This window comes from Callorhinchus milii, unplaced genomic scaffold (assembly GCF_018977255.1).
Source record: "Callorhinchus milii isolate IMCB2004 unplaced genomic scaffold, IMCB_Cmil_1.0 Scaffold4, whole genome shotgun sequence".
Classification (NCBI taxonomy): Eukaryota; Metazoa; Chordata; class Chondrichthyes; order Chimaeriformes; family Callorhinchidae; genus Callorhinchus; species Callorhinchus milii.
The window spans coordinates 42,019,079-42,038,083 of NW_024704745.1; the positions used below are offsets into that span (position 1 = coordinate 42,019,079).

A 19,005-nucleotide genomic window follows, 5' to 3' on the forward strand; every position below is an offset into this window, starting at 1 on the left:
GCAATTGCACAGTTTCGATTCCCCCGTATTGCTGAATGTATTGCATTGTGCAATGGAATACGGCAAGTTCAATTCCTGCTTCATGCTGAATGATCCTAGCTTTCTCAGAGCTACAATTGGCACAGGCTTGCCCAAGGGAGAGCTACATTTATCAGGGTTTCAGCCGTGGTTGCTAGTCATTAACCTCTGCTGGTAAGTATCAGATGAGAACAGAAGCAAGCCAGCCGTTCTGCCCCACAAGTTCTTGAAGAAAGTTACAAAACTATACTCCAGAAAGAGTGTGTGACTTCAGGATAAAACACAGGGAGAAAATTAGAAGAAAAAAGCAAACCTTATTTTTAGGTGTACTTCCTATTGGCAGGGCTGATATTGATAACTATTTTGTCAACACAGGCATTACGTTTTGCCAGAAAAAACATCAGAGCAAGACACATAAAAATTAGACTGGGCAGATTTCCCGGATTTCAAACACAGATATTCTCAGTTTGAAGCTCTAATGTTCCACCATGTTTCTAATTTGCTGTCTTTAAACAACTTATTGTTCAAACTTTGACTAGGACCTGAGATCCATTAGAAGGAAAAAGGCTCTTGAGATATCACCTCACTGGTACCAGTACAAGAAACAGACCAACAATCTATTGCAGTGGTTGGATGAAATTGAACAAAGGTTAGCCCGTCTTCCAGAACCCAAAGATGACCAGAAGATTAAGGTAACATTCTTTCAGATAAAAGGTGTTTGAATTTCTTTTAATAAAAGTTGGAAAATGTTGGAAACCCACAGGAGGTCAGTCATTATCTGGAAAAAAAGAGATGTATGTTAACGTTCAGAGCATGACTCTTTAACAGAACCATTAACCTGTTTTATTTATTTATCTGATTTAAATAGGTTAACTGAGATCTTTCATTGAACCTGTATTTATATTTGAGCTGCTGTGATGTTTTGGTACTTTTCTGGTTTATTTCAGATTTGTAGCTCATTTTTGTTTGAATAATTCCCTATTTGTAAAAATATTTATTTTTTTATGAAGGTGTAAATGTTTCACTCTACAGGTAGGCAACGAAAGATAATGGTGATGTTTGGTGTGAAATTAAATGGTTAAGTGAAGTGTCTGATAATGCACAGAAGCCCTTGCTGTGTGCCATTACCAGCACATATCTTCAATGCCATTAAATTTAACAGTGTGAGAAATTTCTCAGGTGTTGTTTCTTTCTGGTCCAGTTGATTAATCAGAGTCTACTGATAAGAACTTGACTGCAATGCATTGGGAATATGTGACTCAATCTGAAAGAAAACTAATTTATCCCTTAAAGTCCCCTAGCACCTTTGTTATCTGTCAACTTGACTTTCGCAATGCATTCCTTATCAGTCTCCCCTGTCCCACCTTCCATAAGTTCCAACTGATTCAGAACTTGAAGACTCACATCTTCACCTGCACCAAACTCTCCCTATGGATCAATTCCAATGTCTTCATCCTCATCTAGCATCTCCTATCTTTATAATCTTCCTTTACCACACATTTCTGATCACATACTCCACTCGGCTAACTTAGGACTGCTTGCCCTCTCTGCCTCCTCCTCCCCACTTATGTAGCCTCCCAAACACTGTCATGTCTCCTTCATCACCCTCTCCTGCAACGGCTCCCACCCTACACTCCTTTGCCCCATCGCGTCCTACTGCTTTTCCCCCACCATCACCCAGATGAAGCCCACCACTTGCTGCCTTGACCCCATCCCCACCCAGCTTCTGGTCACTCAACTCCTCCTCCTCTGCCCACTGCAGGCTGACACAATCAACCAGTCCCTCTCCTCAGATTCTGTCTGACTCCCCCTCAAAATCACTCCTCTTCTTTAAAAAAAAAGCTTGGTCCGCCCAACCTCAAAAATTTCAGACCTATCTCAAACCTGCCCTTCCTGGCCAAAGTTTTGGAACGTGTCATTACAAATCAACTTCGCTCACACCTCTCCTCCACTCCCTACTGTGAAATACTTTATTATGTTATTCTATGTGAAGGAAGTTATTGTTTTTGTTGAATGTAATATACAACTTGCTTTATTGATACTTCTGAATTTTGCTGTTTTAAACTTTTAATAACCTATGAATGGAGAAAATTCAGCTTGGATCTAGATTTGCTCTCTATTTAAGACCCTCCAGATTTTGGCAAATTCTTAAAAACAGTCTTAATTTTGAAGCAGTTTTTGTAGGTTGCCTTTTAAGAATTACAAAAAGCTGACTTTAAAGTTGAGACTGATTTCAATAACTTACCAAATTCTGCACTCTCTGAAATCTAACCTAAATAGAGTAAATCTAAGCCCAGGTGGAAGTTTCCTCTATGAATCCCTTAAGCACAAGATGGCATTGGATGTCCTGGGGAGCTGAGGGAAATGTTAAGAATAACTTCCTTTCACATTGAATGACTTATTCCCAATATAGTTGTCATATATTTGAGATTTAACAGTGAATATACAGCTTGTTATTAGTTCCTGTCTCACAGTCCGTCTGGATCTGGGAAAAAGGATTTCCTGACACCTATTCTTAGAAACAAATAAGTAATCAGAATTCTGCTGATTGTAAACCTTGAATTATCACAGGGACGGCAATTATGAAATGAAGAACATTGACCTTCTCTTGTGGTGCATAACCCGGTTGAAATGTTTCACATTTTTAGCATTTGATTATTCCAGATGTAGAAATGACTGAGGTTGTAAACTGGATGCAGTTCTAAGACTAATTCATTGTGCAGAATTAAGGGGTAATTGTCCAATTTATGCACTTAAATTCTAACATATTTGTCCAGTATATCCTCTGTGACTTATTCATTCAGAACATATTTCACATCTGTCATAGCCAGACCTTTGTGGATTTACTTGTACATGGCAGAGTCACTGCTTTTTTGCAATCCATAATCCTGTGTTGCTTCTTTACTTTCTTTTGTCATTTTGACCAATTAAAATATATTTGAAGATGAACACATTTAAATAATTTCAAGAGAGAAACTTGCTTGCATTAATGTGTAACAGTTTATTAGTTGATAACTTTAAATAGTGAGGAATGATGATGACAAAGTGGAAACCAGTTGATGCCCTCGACATTAAATTTAAATTGATAATTTCAAATGAGCTGTTGATTAACTTACACAATTTGAAGATTATTTTGCTGTATTACAAGCAAAACAGTAACCATTCTGCCTCAATGACGCCAAGTGTTGAGATCATTAGTAATCTTGATAATTATATTGTGAAACTATCTAGAATACAGATTCAGAAATTAAGAAAGCTGTGTCCTGTATGAGGTTTTAGAAATACTTCAGACTATCTCCTGCAGTGTATGGATTTATAACACAGAAAGCGAGTGCAATCTTATTGAAAAAGCCCAGCTACACCAATTCTGCAATTACCAAGTAGGAGCGGTGGCAATCTGGTGCATGTAACAACTGCCGTCCTCTGCCAGCATGACTTGGCAGCTCTACTATCATCAAGCAGCTGGTTAAGAGCTGGCACTCTGCAACATGCGACTCCTGATAGAATCTGGACTTGTCATTGTGAAGATATGAGCCAAAGGTTTCATCATCTCACCATTGTGCATTGTTTGATTGATCCCGTTTGCCATAACTAAAAAAAAATCCTGATAAAGAAATTCATAAGATCCCATATTAAGTTGGATATTGACTTCTTAGACCATTAGACAATAACCAAATAGTGTGCGTCTAAAAGGAAGAGCAATTATTTTAAACTGTTTATCTCGCAGTTTCATTGTTTAGCTGTTATGCCGTAAGTGACACAATAGCTAGCTAACTGCACTGGCCACCTATGATTTTGCTCACTAGGAGATGGATGCTGAACTGGAAGAGAAGAGAGGAGACCTGAATGAATTGTGCAGACAAGCACAGAGCCTGTCAAAAGAAGGGGCTGCCAAGGCACTGGAGCCGCAGCTGATCCAGCTCAACAAACGCTGGCGTGAAATTGAAAACAAATTTGCTCAGTATCGAAGATTGAACTATGCAAAAATTGTGAGTTTCCCCACAGCAAGCTTAAGCAGATACTTGCATTGTTTGCTAAAATGGGTCCACGCATAAAGGACTAGAGCTTGTTTTTAGGGGCTCTATTGTGTTTGCTTTAATGCAAATGCATAAGTAAGGGTTTTTGTTTCTCAGGTGTTTTCTCTTTGATAATGATGGTTTAAAATGATATTTAGGGGCCAAACAGTTCCAAACTCAAATAATCCTGTTTAAACATTAGAATGAAAGGCTTCCAGCTAAAAACAAAATAATATTACATGTTTTTTGTTTGTTTGCGTCATTGTTTCATGATTTCCAAAACTTAAATTGAAAATGTGTGACAAGTGTGCCAAATACTCAAAAGATACAGCATTAAGTGTTAACCATTGAAATGGTTCATTCCATGCAACTTTTTTTGGTTGAGGATTTTTTTTTACAGTTTTACTGGTTTGTGTTTTTCGTATGTGCAATGTAATTTCCGTGGGTAAAATCACAGGTACGTTTTTGCTCTGTTTTCAGTAAATTAAAGATATAGATTAGATGTTCTGTTCAGAGTTTAGAAAAAAATGTATACCCCAGGTATCAAGTATCCTTATGAAATGTCACTGGGAAACAGATTTTTAAGATGAAAATATAAATCATCTACAGTGGAATCTGCTTTAGGCAGACACTGGTTAACCCTGGATGTTGGGTAGATCAAACAAAACGCCGGGCCCCGATACATTTGTATTCTTACCTGTTTTAAATATGGCTGTTGATTCTGACAAAAGTCTGGTTAGTCTGGTCAAATTGCCACACTGGTCGATGCCGAATGTACTCACTCGGGCCTTCTGTGTTGAGCGGCTCCATGCATCCACGAGCAGCTCCAGGGTGGAGATAGAAGGATTCAAAGATTGATTGACAGCAAACGCCAGCCATTTTACAAGCGGCTGGAGTTGGGCTGTCAATCAGTGAGGGGGTGGAGGAACGGGAAAGAACAAGGGAGGGAATGGGAGGAGTAAAATCGCGATTGATTGACAAGCCTGGAGCCACTTGCGTCCGTCCATTCACAAGCGGCTTCAAGGCTGTCATTCACCTCAGCGCCGTCGCTAATTAGTCCCCTTCCCATCCAATCGGAATGTCACCGCTCCTCTGCTGGGTGGGATGAGGTAAGAGAACTTTGGCTAACCTTGGACGCCTCTTATGATGGACAAAACGTCCATCCCAGATGTGTCTGGTTTCATAGGCTTTCACTGTAACATTTTACATTCTATTTAAGGACTACTAATAAAGTTCAATAAAAATGTTGAAGATTACCAGACCTGTCCTATCAATCAGCTAATTGGGTGTCAGAGGGTATGAATCTCTTTTTCCCCCAGTGTCACACACTACCTGTGACCCATGTTCTTCCGCTGCATAGATTCCTCTCATGTTCCTCCTCCCCCTCCATAGGGACATGCATGGTCCATTTTGTCACTTTACAGTGTCAAGTTCTTTCTTTAATTAATTCATGGTTCTGGCTTCTACCACTCTTTGTAACTCATTCTGACTTTCAATTGTCCTCTGTCCAAATAAATGTTTTTTTAAATCTAAAATTAAAGGTGCCTGAATTTATCAAATTGCAAATTGAGTTCAATATAAAAAAATGCATCTATATTTCACACAGAAATCAAAAATTGTAGACGGGTAAGTCACGGAATACAAAGCTAAGAGATACCTAGAGATGTTAACGTATCATTCACTGTAAGGTAGGTATTCTGGAAGGATGACATTAAATGGGCTGGAGGCCCTTGTTTATCCAAAATTTTCTTTCTGAAATTTGGAAACGTCCCAAAAGCACCTTGGGACATCCTGCCGAGGTGAAACACGCTATACAAATGTAATTTTGTATTGTAAAATTGCTTTTCAAAGCCCAGAACCTTTTTCAAAGCCCAACCCAGCCCTTCTTGTCATGTTGACTTGTTGTACTCAAAGTCTTGCTCTGGGTTCCTTTCTAAATCACATTTCACATCTAATATACTTGTATATTATACCTTCTTTGTGACTTTTCAAAGCTTACGTTGTTCCTTACATTGTATCCTCCTTCAATAAAATCAGCCTGGTTGTTGGAATTTGCACTGACTGCAGGACCCCTATATAGTAATGAACAGAATTGTGTGCAGCAAACGAGGTATGGCCTAACCAGAACACATTTTTTCTGTTCTCAACTCAGCTGATTAGGCAATGTAGCCCAGAATCATGTTTGAGGTGTTTTTGCTGCCTCACACTGTTTGGACAATGATTACAAGAACATTTTGGATAAATAAAGATAAAAATGGCTCATTTCATCTCTTCCTTCCGGAATACCCATCTTACAGTGAATGACATGTTAACACCTTTAGGTATCTCTTAGCTTTGTAAGTTCTATTCCATGAATTACTTATGCTTTCTATTTTAACTTTCTGCATGAAATATATTGCATTTGTTGATATTGAACTCAATTTGCAATTTGATAAATTCAGGTGCAAACTCTGTTGTATTTCTTCGTAAGGTTTTATACACAGCAGTGTCCTTCGAACATAGTGTCCCATAGCCATAGCCCCACCTTTGTTTTATCTGCAGATTTCACTACCTTGCACCAAATCTACAAATCTGGGTCGTTATTTATAGTACATTGGAATATTATATATTTTATTATATATGTGAATAGGAATGGGAAGATTCGCAGGAGGGACCCCAGAATCACCCCTCTCAATACCTCTCCCCATTTACACCTAACTCTCCTGAAAAATAATCCTCTGACATCTTTCCTTCTGTTGGTTACCTAATCTAAATCTATATTTTATTCTTGACAACCAGTAACAACTACTTATAAAGGAATCTCTCATGTGGCACTTTGTCAAGAGCTTTCATCAAAGGGCTGCCCACTATTAAATTGTCACTGCTTCAAACGTCAGACAAGATCTATCCCCTCCTGGACATATATTGCTTGATATTATTAAGCTTATTCACCTACAAATGTACAGTTGCTACACTTTACTTAACAAAATAAATAATCTTTACATTTGGTGTAGCTCCTTTATCGCCGCGAGGACATCCCGAAGTGCCTTACAGCATACATTGTAAAATCCAGTGACAATGTTCTTGTGGGCAAATACAGCTGCAGATTTTATACACAGCAGTGTCCTACGAAGAACTATGATGTGAATGACCGATTTTATCTGGGGGATCATTGCGTGTAATCTGTGATACTTCAAACAGATTTCAAGGATGAAGTGTGCAATTATGAAATTTGTAAATCATAGTCTGTTCAAAAATATCACAAATCAGATTCCATTCCAGCCCCTTTTTTAGATCAACATTTCTGGGCATCATTCTATGAAAAACTACTCTTGCAAAACTTACCTCTTGTCTATTTCATTCTCTACTCCTTTCTATTTAATTCTCTACTCTCATCTATTTAATTATTTTGAATCAGGAACACTCAAGCACAAGCTATTTTACTCTAGCAAATAGGATTTCATGATAAAAACAATATGTGCTCAAAACACAACCTAGTATAGAGCGAGATGCTTTGCTGAGTTCCAGACCCCATTATTTAGAGTCAGATTTTTCCAAACTCATAAAACAAATAACACACATTTAAGTCATATTTAGTTTGGGGAATAATGAATTAAGCTTCATTTTAAATACAATAATTAGGGTAATTTACTTAAGAAACTTAATTGAGTGTGCCTTGTAAAAGAAAGCATTTTAATCACTTTTCATAAATATTTTCAACATATCAGATTTAAGAATTATATTTAACTGATCACATCTAAGCAAGTATAATGAGATATAATGTGACTAAATTCTGTTAATATATTTAAAAGCAAGTATATTAATTTAAACACATTTGAAATTTTCTAAATTTGCATAGACTGAAAGCATAACCAGTCTACTTTGAGCCAATATGAAGACTATAATAGATTACATGCTCTTGTCCCATGTGAGTTTCCAAATTTAGTTACAACTAAGGCAAACACTCAGCACTTTAATTCACTTAAACAGCTATTTTTCAAAATCTATTAAATAATAGGGCCAAACATTGCCATCGGTTCCAGAAGGAAGCAGATAAAGTAACTTGGTGAGCTCAAAATAGAATAACAAAACAAATGTATTTTTGCCACATGGTTAAAAGATTTTTTAATCACATCCTTTTTATATAATATCAAGATATGAAAATAGCTACGCAATTGGTAGAGCACATTAGGTAGCATAATATGTACTATCAAAAACAACTGGCATTTATTTAGTGCCCATCACGTGAGGGTGGCATCTCAGAGTGCTTAACAGTAGGCAATAACAACTGTCCTATGAATGAGAGGGAAAGAGTACTTACCTGGTACACTTTATTTGTGGGATATGGTATATTAGTGTGCAATACACTCTTTCATCAATTGTTTATTCTTAGCTGTGTAGGCCCATGAATAAATGACATCATGTAAATTGAATGGTAATTACAGTATCACAGGCAAAAGACTTCAAAAGCTGCATTAAGTGTGGAGACCACATAGTCCAATTGTATTCTGAAAATAGAATATCTCATGCAATTTAACATTGAATTTTACTGAATATATTTCACTTTTTGTTTTAGGTGCTACCTTTAGTTTTCCAGGAACAAAAAAAGTTGCATATGGACCTTGAGTATTTGTTTAGCGTGGAAGTATTCTGTGGCATATCATGGCTGTCATTTTCATCCACACAGTACTACAAAAATGCTTATAGCTGTATATGTTTGGCATGTTTACAGTCAAAAATGCAGAATGTTGCATTGTGTGTTAACATTTTCATAACACAAATAAAGCTATACAGATTGACAGATTGATAGTCACGTACCATACCATATTTTTTCCTGGCAGTATATAGCCTTTCAGTATCAAAGTGAGTACTGTATTTTTGTCAAATTGGGTTATGCACCAGTTGGCTAGATTATAACAGTGATATGCCATAGATGAGCTAAATAGCTAGTGGTAAGATTCATGTGGCGTGGAAATCTTACTTTTATGTATTTCTTATTGATCAAGATGATTCATTCTGTGTTTGACAGTAATTCGTCACCCAACACACATCACAATTACACTTAAACAGTTATTCAGGGAAACCGATCAAATATTTGAGAAATGAGTTTTATAGTGTGTATTGACCCATGGATCCAAATTAGCTTAGAAGTTTTCATTCAAAATTTCACATGCAAAGAGCTGCTATTGATTGTAGAATCATAACTTGGTTGAACTAAGATAAACAGCTGATATTCACATTCACATTTCGTTATGGAAGTTGGTAAGTTGGTTTGATTGCAAATCAAATTTACTATTTGGATTGATTCATCACTGTTCCATGAAGAGGATTTGTTTTACAAGAACCTGCAGGATGAATTACATTTAATTATCCTCATCTGCGAGCCCAGACTTCACTGTTTTTTTCTTTTTTTAAAAAAAGCTAAATTAGACTACAAATTACATGCTGTAGAAATATGCAATCTTTCTGATAACAATTACTATGCAACATGGGATTTTAGAATTAGCTGAAACATCCACTTTTGGCAGTAGATTTCATAGCTGGTGTTGTAAAATCCACTTAAATGTAGAAAACCTTGGATCTGATACAGAATTCCAACTTTCAAACAGCGCCTTACCTAGAATTAATTGTTTTTGCCCATAAAATGCATTCTAAATTGATCTTTTGAGGATCTGTTTAGAAACAGCAGCTCCATTTGGGTCAAGTGAGGTTTAAGGAATTGCAGACTTGCTTTTTTTAAATTTCAGTTTCACTAATGTTTACATTTTGAAATAACCCTGTGTTTTCATGCTAGCAGAGTGTTTATGAAGAGAGTACCGTAACTGCGCTGACTGAAGGGGTAATGCCTGAAACCTCTTACGTGCCTTCTGCCTACCTGTCAGAGGTATATCTGCTTCATCAAGCTGTGTGTGAAGTGGAAGTTCGGCTCAACTCTCTGGAGCGTCAAGTCAAGGACTATGAAGATTTCTCCAAACAGGAGGATTGTTTAAAGGTACAACATCCTGAAGTGTTAAACCTCATTTCAATAGTTGCAGAGCACATCACAACTTCCCATTTTTGTGATTAATTCTCCACTCCAAAAAAGCTGGAAGTATATTTAACAGACTTTTCGCCTCTAAATTATTCCCTCTGACTGCTGTACGTTTTGACCATGCCAGTTTATATCCCGCCAAAGCTTTGGTCACGGTTTGATATGCTTCATTGCCAGATAATAATTAATTTATTGTACATTAAAAATGCAAAACTTCAGCTTGATGTCTTAACTCTTAGACTGCTGGAATTATAGCAGAATGCGTGTTTCTTTACGTCACGTAATTTGACGCTGGAACCCAGGAATAAAACTTCTCAAGTGCCATTAGTGGGTTTAGTAATCTGTTATTAATCCTAAACTACAAATGAAATCCCCTGAAACTCTGGGTAAAACAATGAAACGAAAGCTGTCTGTCCGTCTTCCTTCTTCTGAGGTACTACTTGAAAGGAGAAGGGAGTTTCTTTCTCCCAGTATCTTGTCCAACAATCCCCCAAACAAAATTGGTCACTCACTCACTTGGCTGTTTATGGGATATTGTTGTGCACAATTGTGCTGCTGCATTCACCCACAAAATATAACTGTCAATCCATTTACAGTAAATCTTGTGAAGTGCTTTGAGATGTAATAAGGTGCTGTATATATCAAATGCATTATTATGCCCTGCCAGGCGAATGCTCCAACCACTAAACTACAGGACTCTAAAGGACTCTTACCTATAGACTTTAAGATGTTGACTACTTCCCTAAATTCTCGCTTAAGTCTTCTCTTCTTCATTGTAAAATTTCCCAGTATTTGTAGCCTCTCGTTGTAACTCGGATGTGTAATTCAAGCTATCAATTTAGCTGTCATTCACTGTACCTCCTCAATGCTAAAGTATCCCTCTTGTAATCCAGTGACCAGAATTTTACTCCAGGTGGGTGTGTACTGATTCAATATTACTTTCTTGTGACATGTGCATTTTCCTTTCAGCAATACACACTGAGATCTTGTTTGCTTTCTTTCCTGCTGTTGACACTGGGCTAATGGTTTCAGCAATCAATCCACCAAATCCCCGGAAGCATTAATCCTACTCATGCAGCTGTCCTTTGTTTGCTCCATATTTTCTTTTGTTTCTCACTCTATGTATTGATTTTATTTTATAATTTAAATGGAATTAGCATGGGTTAACTTCCCCTCCCCCATCTCTTGTGAGAAAACATGAAAGTTGTATTGAGGTCTAATTTCGCTCACAAAATATAGAATCAATTCACTTCACAGTATATTCTATGAAGCGCTTTGAGATGTCTAGAAGACATGAAAAGAGCTCTATCAAATGCAAGGATTATTATTATTATTGTATGCGGCACTCTCACCTCTGAGTCAGAAGCCGTGGATCCAAATCCTACATCGGGAGCTTGAACTTGCATAGTCCAGGCTGACACTCCATTGAAGTCCTGGATGTGCGCTGCTCTGTTGGAAGGCTATCCTTCAGATGAGACATTAAACCGAGGTCCCATCTGCTTGTGCAGCTGGACATTAAAAATTCCATGACACTATTCGAAAAGAGAGTTTCTCCTGCTGTCCTGGTCAACAGTTCCCTGAAAAATTTGGTGATTCACTTCATAGCTATTTGTACGACAATGCTGTGTGTAAATTGGTTGCTGTGTTTGCTTACAAAATATACAGTCATTACAGGTTATAGTAAATACTATAAAACACTTTGAAATGTCCTCCTGACTTGAAAGGCGCTATATCAATTGTAAGGATTATTTATTATCATTTATTGTCTATTCACATTTCCCCACTCTTTCCCCGTTCTCTTTAATATTTTTCTTTTCAAATTTGTGATCCAATTTTCTTACAAATATTGTAACAGAATCTGAAAGGAATGTTCACTTTTGTGCCTTATATTCCTTATTGTTTTGTCAATACATGCCACCAGCTTGATTTATGTACACAACTATTCACATGTTCTTTCACATATATCTGATATGATTATGGCTGACATCAACATTAATGATATTGATTGCTCTGGTTACAAAAGAGTATTGCCTTAGGTTTAATTTAGCTGAACTATTAAATTGTCATGAGATGCACTCATGGGCACAGTTCCATCTTCGCCCAAAATAAATCTGCAGCTACAAATGATCTTTGTACATCCATAGACTTTTAGAATGAGAGAGGGCGGGATGTTTGATTTGGGTCTCTCTTTAATGAATATTTATTTCCTGATAAACGCATTTATCATTGTCATTACCCAACAGTAAAAATAAAAAAAAACACAGAGCATAAATTGTACAGCTGCTGGTGTCTGCAGCTGAAATTAAATTTGAGGTGAAATTGTTCTCAAGCAGTTAGTAACCTTGTTTGCACAAAGATAAATCCCAAAAAATTGTAATGAATAAGTTGAATATTTAGATCCTAATCTTCTGGTTTTCTGGTCTAAATGACCAGATATTGGATGTCATAATATGAATTTTGCATGATATGATAATGGTGTCTATCATGACATCCTTGCTCTTGATGCATTGAATGCAATCAGCAGCTAACCGTGAAGCACTATTCTTATCCTACAAGGCAGGAGGACAGGATATATTGAAAGCTGAAGTTACTTGTTTAATTATTGAAAGGCTTTCCCCCAAATTGGGATAAGATCCCCCAATTAAAATTAATCATTTGTTCCAGGGTTGTTTGTGGGACATTGCTGTGCGCAAATTGGCTGCAAGATTTTCCTCAAATGCACCATCACTCTACATCACTGTAAATCCTGTGAAGCGCTATGTGAACCCTCCCTATGTGAGAGGCACTAATGCAAGGATTATTATTATAAAATGGTCTTTCCCACTCACTGTTGAGTCTTCTCATCTTCAAATACAATCCTTTTCAAATGTTTTGTTTTGCTGAATTCTGATCAGGAATTTAAGACTGATTTTTAATTAACTTGTCTTATAAACACTTCAATAATTCTTAACAATTTTCTGAGAATTATTTAGGGACATTTAATTTCTGACAATTTAATAATTCTGAAATCAAATTATTCCCAGAATTACTTTAAAAAAATTATTTTCCCTTCAGAAATAACATGTTTGCCTTTAATTTGATGATTTAATGCTTTAATGCTGTCTTCTCAGTTTCCTGCAAATTGTGTTTAGTTCTAACATTCCAATGATTCTTCATGTAAGTAAAGTAAATGCCTGTATGAGACAGGCACCATATAAATGCAAGTTGTCGTTGTAAGAGTACTTTGTCTTAAAACTAAGATGCTTAAAATTAAATGAAGAAATTTTTAAATTCATTGATTTGAAAACTGTTTCTGTTGAAGAACAGAAGAAAACTGTCTTCCAAGTTCAGAGTGAATTGAACAATATTTCACAATTCTGTGTGATAATAAATTTTAAGGCAAAATTATCTTACAAGCTTATAGGTGAGATTCTGGGCTTATTACCCTTAAAAAAACAAAGGTTATTTTTATTAATTTATGAATATATTTTGATTGCCTTGAACACCATGCTGATTAAGAGATGCTGCTCATGAATAATGTTTCTTGCAGTTAAAAGGGCTGCTATGAATTAAGGCCATTTAAAATAGATTTTATTACTAAAGAGAAAGCTGACTGGATAACAAGCAATAATGAATTTACATTCTGAGTAAAACAAACCTCATATAAAGCTATTCAAAAGTATGTTACTTGGAGAGCCGATCACCCCTCATTATCGTAAAGTGGTGGGGAAGAATTTTATCCTTGGTTTATTACCCAACCCCTACCCCCCCCTGTTCAACAAAGTACAAATAGCTCAGGCACAAGAGGTTATCTCTGACAGCAGGAGGAGATAATACTCTCTGTTCTTTGGTTATCTCAAATGACATTTTACTTTCCAAAGGTAATAGAGAATGGTTTTGTGATGCACTCATCCTAAATTTACAAATTACATTCTTTTTCCTTGTTCCTGATTTCCCCTTGTGAGTTTTCCACACAGTTGACTTTATTCATACCCTAGAATGGCTCTATTGGGTCCCCTTTATTGTATAGTCTTTATCTTTTCATTGCTAAGAGATTAGCATTATGTATTGGACAAAATTACTTCTGCTAGCAGTTTCTCACGAGTGATGTTAACCATTACCCATTGGTGAAACTGCCTTCCAAGTGCAGTATTCTCAAAAACTAGTTTCTTTTTATTGCTATTGTACAATCAATAATATTGCCTGCTATGCAATTTCTTTACACAGCTTGCACTTTTTTGAACTCTTTGAGTACAGTGTCCATCTGACTCTCCCAATAGCCAATCATTTGATGGTTATCAACAACAACAAAATTACATTTATAGAGCGCCTTTCACGTTGGGAGGATGTCCCAAGGCGCTGGAAAGTCAGGGGTCAGGATTATAATAGTCCTTGCATTTGTTACCTTACATTTCATTTTGGGAAGAAGTCTCAAAGTGTTTCACAGAATTTACTGTAAAGTGTAGTAACTGTCTATTTGTGGATCCAAATGTGACAGCCAATTTATACACAGTAATTTCCTACAAACAGCATTGAAGTGAATGGAAATCTATAATGCTTTTAACTGTTTAGTTGATGTTTAGGTAAGTACTGATGGTGAGTCTCTCAGAAAAAGTAAAATAGAAACTGTTTCAGGTATCTATCCAACAAATACAGTTTCCCAGAAAGTTTCTCAGATTAGATAAAATCCCTTCCCATTTTTTAGGCTATTTGAGGTTTTTGCCTCCCTGTCACTTTGAGCTCTGTACTTGTGGGCGAACAGGCCAATGAGCAATCTACTCCCACACCTTGCGCTGATGCTAGGCTAATCCTTTAGTTCAACCCATTTAACAATCAACCCTCCTACACCCCAATTGGCACATCAATGCTGTTTTCACACATGTTCTGGCATACACATATCCCTCAATTACAGTTGAACCCAGAAAGCGTCTGATACTTTAAAAGTAAGATGGCTAAACAAATAGCGACCGTCAAATGCCTGTGCACTTATTACTCTTTAAGCAACCAATGGCCCAACGTAATCTCACGATGAGATGCTGACAGACCATTCTGGTCAGACCAGTCTGAAGATACTGCTCCTTTTTTGAGGGGAAGATAACTGGCCTCTACTCAATCCTTTCTTCCATACTTCACAAATTCAATAGAATGGCAAATACAAGCTACATTGCATCACTGTTTGATTGTGGGACATTGCTGTGTGAAATTGACTGTCATGCTTGCTCACAGCTACAGTTATTACAATTGAAGCAATGTCCTGTGAAACACTTTGAGATGTTCTGTTCACGTGATAAAGCTCTTGAGCAAATGCAAGGATTATTTATTAATTTATCACTCTGTGACACTGAAGTGTGGTGTTCCAGGACACTATCCCAATACAATACTTGCTTTTCAGTCACTTCAAGATATTTATACAATGAGAACTTAAATGGATAAGGAAAATTTAGTAACATTTGTACCTTCTAGTGAATTAATATTTTTTGTTAACTTCGTAAGATATAATTGTTTAGTTGCTACTGCAGTTGAACTCAGCAAACTTATTGGGACGTCCTCCTGACATGAAAGGCACTATACAAATGTAATGTTGTTGCTGTTATTTTTATTTTCTTGGTGATTGGTAGTGCATCAAATGGTGATACAGAAGTAGTTTGGTGAATGTATATATGTATAAAAGGGTTTATTGACAGATTCTGTGACTAGAAGGGGAGCATTGATTTTGTTTCATGGCTGAGTGTAGGAGAGGAATCTGAGTCAGAAATAAATTAGTTGTGTGGGAAAATAGATTTTGCTCCAAATCCTGGCAGTAATGGTGTGCTTTTGCCCCACAACAGTTCTTAAAAAGTCTGGGAATTGGATCTAATCAAGGGTCACGTCCTTTCACTGTTGGATAAAAGCCTATTTCTGTTAGTTAAAATAAGCTGGTACTGTATTCACAAATAATTCCCCCGTTTTGTTCACAAACGCAGCAATAGTTCTGCTCCCCAAAGGCCAGAGTCTATACAGCTGCTAATGGGTTCCACTCGCACTCCTTTTACATAGTAAATGAAATTTCACAGGACCTTTGTTAATGGAGATTCCAATACTCTAAACACATTCAAAATCCTTATCAATGTGCTCACACTGCTGAGATTTTTACCTCTTAAAACTGAAACTACTGAACTTTTCTTTTCTGAACTTTAGACCATAAAAGAGACCCTGGAGAAACTCTCTGGCCGAGTAGAGGCCGTTCACAGCAAGAAACCTGCAGTCCTCCAGAGTGCCTCGCTCACGGAAGCAGAGCAGGTACGGAATGCCGTGGCTCAGCTGGATGCCAAATGGGAAACAGTAAACAAGATGTACACTAATCGACAAATGTAAGTGCCCATTTGCGACCAGTTGTTTAAATCACTTAACTATTGTGAATTGTCTTCCTTGCCTTAACAACAACTTGCATTTACATAGTGCTCTTTATGTAGATTAACATTTTGGAATGCTCTTCAGTGATGGCTCTGGACACTGAATGCAATGCAATACAAAATTACATTTGCATAGCGCCTTTCACATCAGCAGGACCTTCCCCATTGAATAAGGAGAGCGAGGAATAATAGAGGTGGCCATAGGCACAGATTGTGTTAATATGGAATTTGCTAAAATACTGCAAGTCTTTTGTCACATTTCTGAAGTTTACAGTAAGGGGAAGTAATCCAATTTTTTTCCAATTTCCTTCATACAAAGATGAAACCAATTTGTTTTAACAATAAGCAGGGATAATTTCAGAACTTTAATCTGGATTTAGCAACCAACCTCTAACAAGACTATAATCGCAACACTGCCAATGGAAGAGGAGATATTGATAGGATGGGTTTCAAATAGTATTGAATTTAGAGTTGAAAAAGAAAGCTTCAGGGACAATTCAGTATTGCTGTTTTATTACTTGAAATCTCTAAACATTCTTACCTGCAGTGTTGGTGAAGAATCTAATTCTCCAGTAGTTCAGTTTTAGTTCGGAATATACTTTGCACCATTTAGCAGAGCATATGAACAATTACATTCAAATTTAATTATCTCATCAGGTATAGATCAGACTCTTAATTTCCCTATAATTCTATTTTGGAGCTAAGTAATAATTCCCTTACTGCACCTTTCTGACATTTGTTTAATAGACAAAGTCTATGCTGCTGACATCACAACCGCTTTGCCCAGCATTCAGGGTAATCACAGAGCTATTTAAGTGATGCCTATAGCACCACTTTCATTTTATAGACAAAAGTAGATTTTCTGAGAAACCTCTGGATAGCAGAGAGTAAGTAGAAGGCTACAATTTAATCTTGAAGGTCAGACAATGTTCATAAATCATCCGAGTTGCATTCTCGTGGCCTATGATGTCATGTGAGAAGTGAGAGGAAATTACTGCTTCAGTACTCCGTCAACCATAATTCAACATATCACACGAATAAGCACTTTGAAATGGAATCAGCTAACTTCCTCAAGCAATTACACTGTCACAGAAATACCACGACTCAGGGCCAGATCTTTATCTGCAATTGTTCTACTTTTACTTGTGCAACTTCTGCAGGTTACACAGCTTGTTACAGTAGCCCCAACACATCCCAGAAAGTAGCAAAGAAAACTAAAGCACTTTTATCAAAAAGGCTGCTGATTTTGTTTCAAACCAATATGTAGATCGTTTTCCAATATTGCTGAGTGGTGAAATGGTGATAGTTACGATATGTCTTTTCGGTTCTTTATACCAGTTAGAAACAGGATGTGTTTACCACCCTAATTTTTAATGAATCTTTTCTGTTCTTATTCATTTATATTTGATAAGCAGGTTTAATATCCTACAGATGTATTTCGGGGGGATGGGCAGTTAAATCAGTGTAAAAGTATTTGATCATGGAATAAATCTGATTTCTGTCTAGATACATGAAGTGATCTACTTTCATATAGGAGTACAATGGGTGAATATTAAGTAGCCCAAAATATTTTGAGAGATCAGAGGGCACATCATCCTGGTGACATCATTCCAAGACTCTGCCCACCAAAAAATAACCTGTAAGCTCAACCTTGCAGCACAGTGCAACATTCCACTCCCAATCTCTCATTCCTGTCGTCAACCTTTCTGAGAGCAAGTTTGTCTTGTGGCTTCATCTTATTAGGACTCTGATAGCTCAGAGTGAAGACCATTGACTTATCGTTGTACTGGATTCCAACTTGAGATTTACATAGATTTGCATAGAATTTGCAACACGGAAACAGGCCATTGGACCCAACCAGCCTGCACCATGAATCTCGATCCACTCCTTACTCCCTCCCATAACCTTCTATTCCCTTCTCCCTCGTTTGTATATCTATTTTACTCTTAAATGCATCTATACTATCTGATTCAACCACTGCTTTCGGCAGCGAGTTCCACATTCTCCCAATCCTCTGTGTGAAATAGTTCCTCCTAAATTCTCTTTTACATCCCCTTGTCGCTATATTATACTGAATGAAAGATGGATGGACTGTTTGGCTCTCCTTACATTTCCTACATACTCTCTTAACTTGTTTTGATTAGTGTGTTTCTGTTGTATACGTTGCAGAACTGGTAGGGAAACATGGGTATATGAATAGAATTGATTTTTTTGAAACACAGACTATTCTTAAATAAGGGTTCTCTGACTTCACACGTTAGTTTCCTGAAGCAGAAAAATAACATCTCCACCCTTGACTCCTGACTCCTGAAGCAGGAAGTGTTAATTCTTTCAAACACAGATTAGATAGTTTTCTTTTAGGAAATAACATTAGGGGATATAGTACATAGATAGTTTGGGACACATGCGCATGCGACCACCTGGAAGGTGAACTAGATGGACTTTGGTCTTTTTTCGTCTAGCATTCTTATGTTCTTATGACCCCTTCTAGAGCTAGAACAATCAGAGTGCAAACATCTGAATAATTTCTCTTATACTTTGAGGTAATTAGCTACTTGGCCTGGAAGCAGGCTTTTTAAGGAGTAAAACA

General features: G+C 37.0%; 1 protein-coding gene across 1 annotated transcript in view; it reads left to right on the plus strand.

Moving 5' to 3' along the window:
- LOC103186406 (dystrophin-like) overlaps positions 1-19,005 on the plus strand; it is a 775,626-nt gene that overhangs the window by 347,079 nt on the left and 409,542 nt on the right. Inside the window, 4 exon segments of the mRNA XM_042334068.1 lie at positions 558-710; positions 3,825-4,007; positions 9,808-10,005; positions 16,201-16,373. Of these exon segments, the coding sequence (XP_042190002.1) occupies positions 558-710; positions 3,825-4,007; positions 9,808-10,005; positions 16,201-16,373 (707 nt within the window).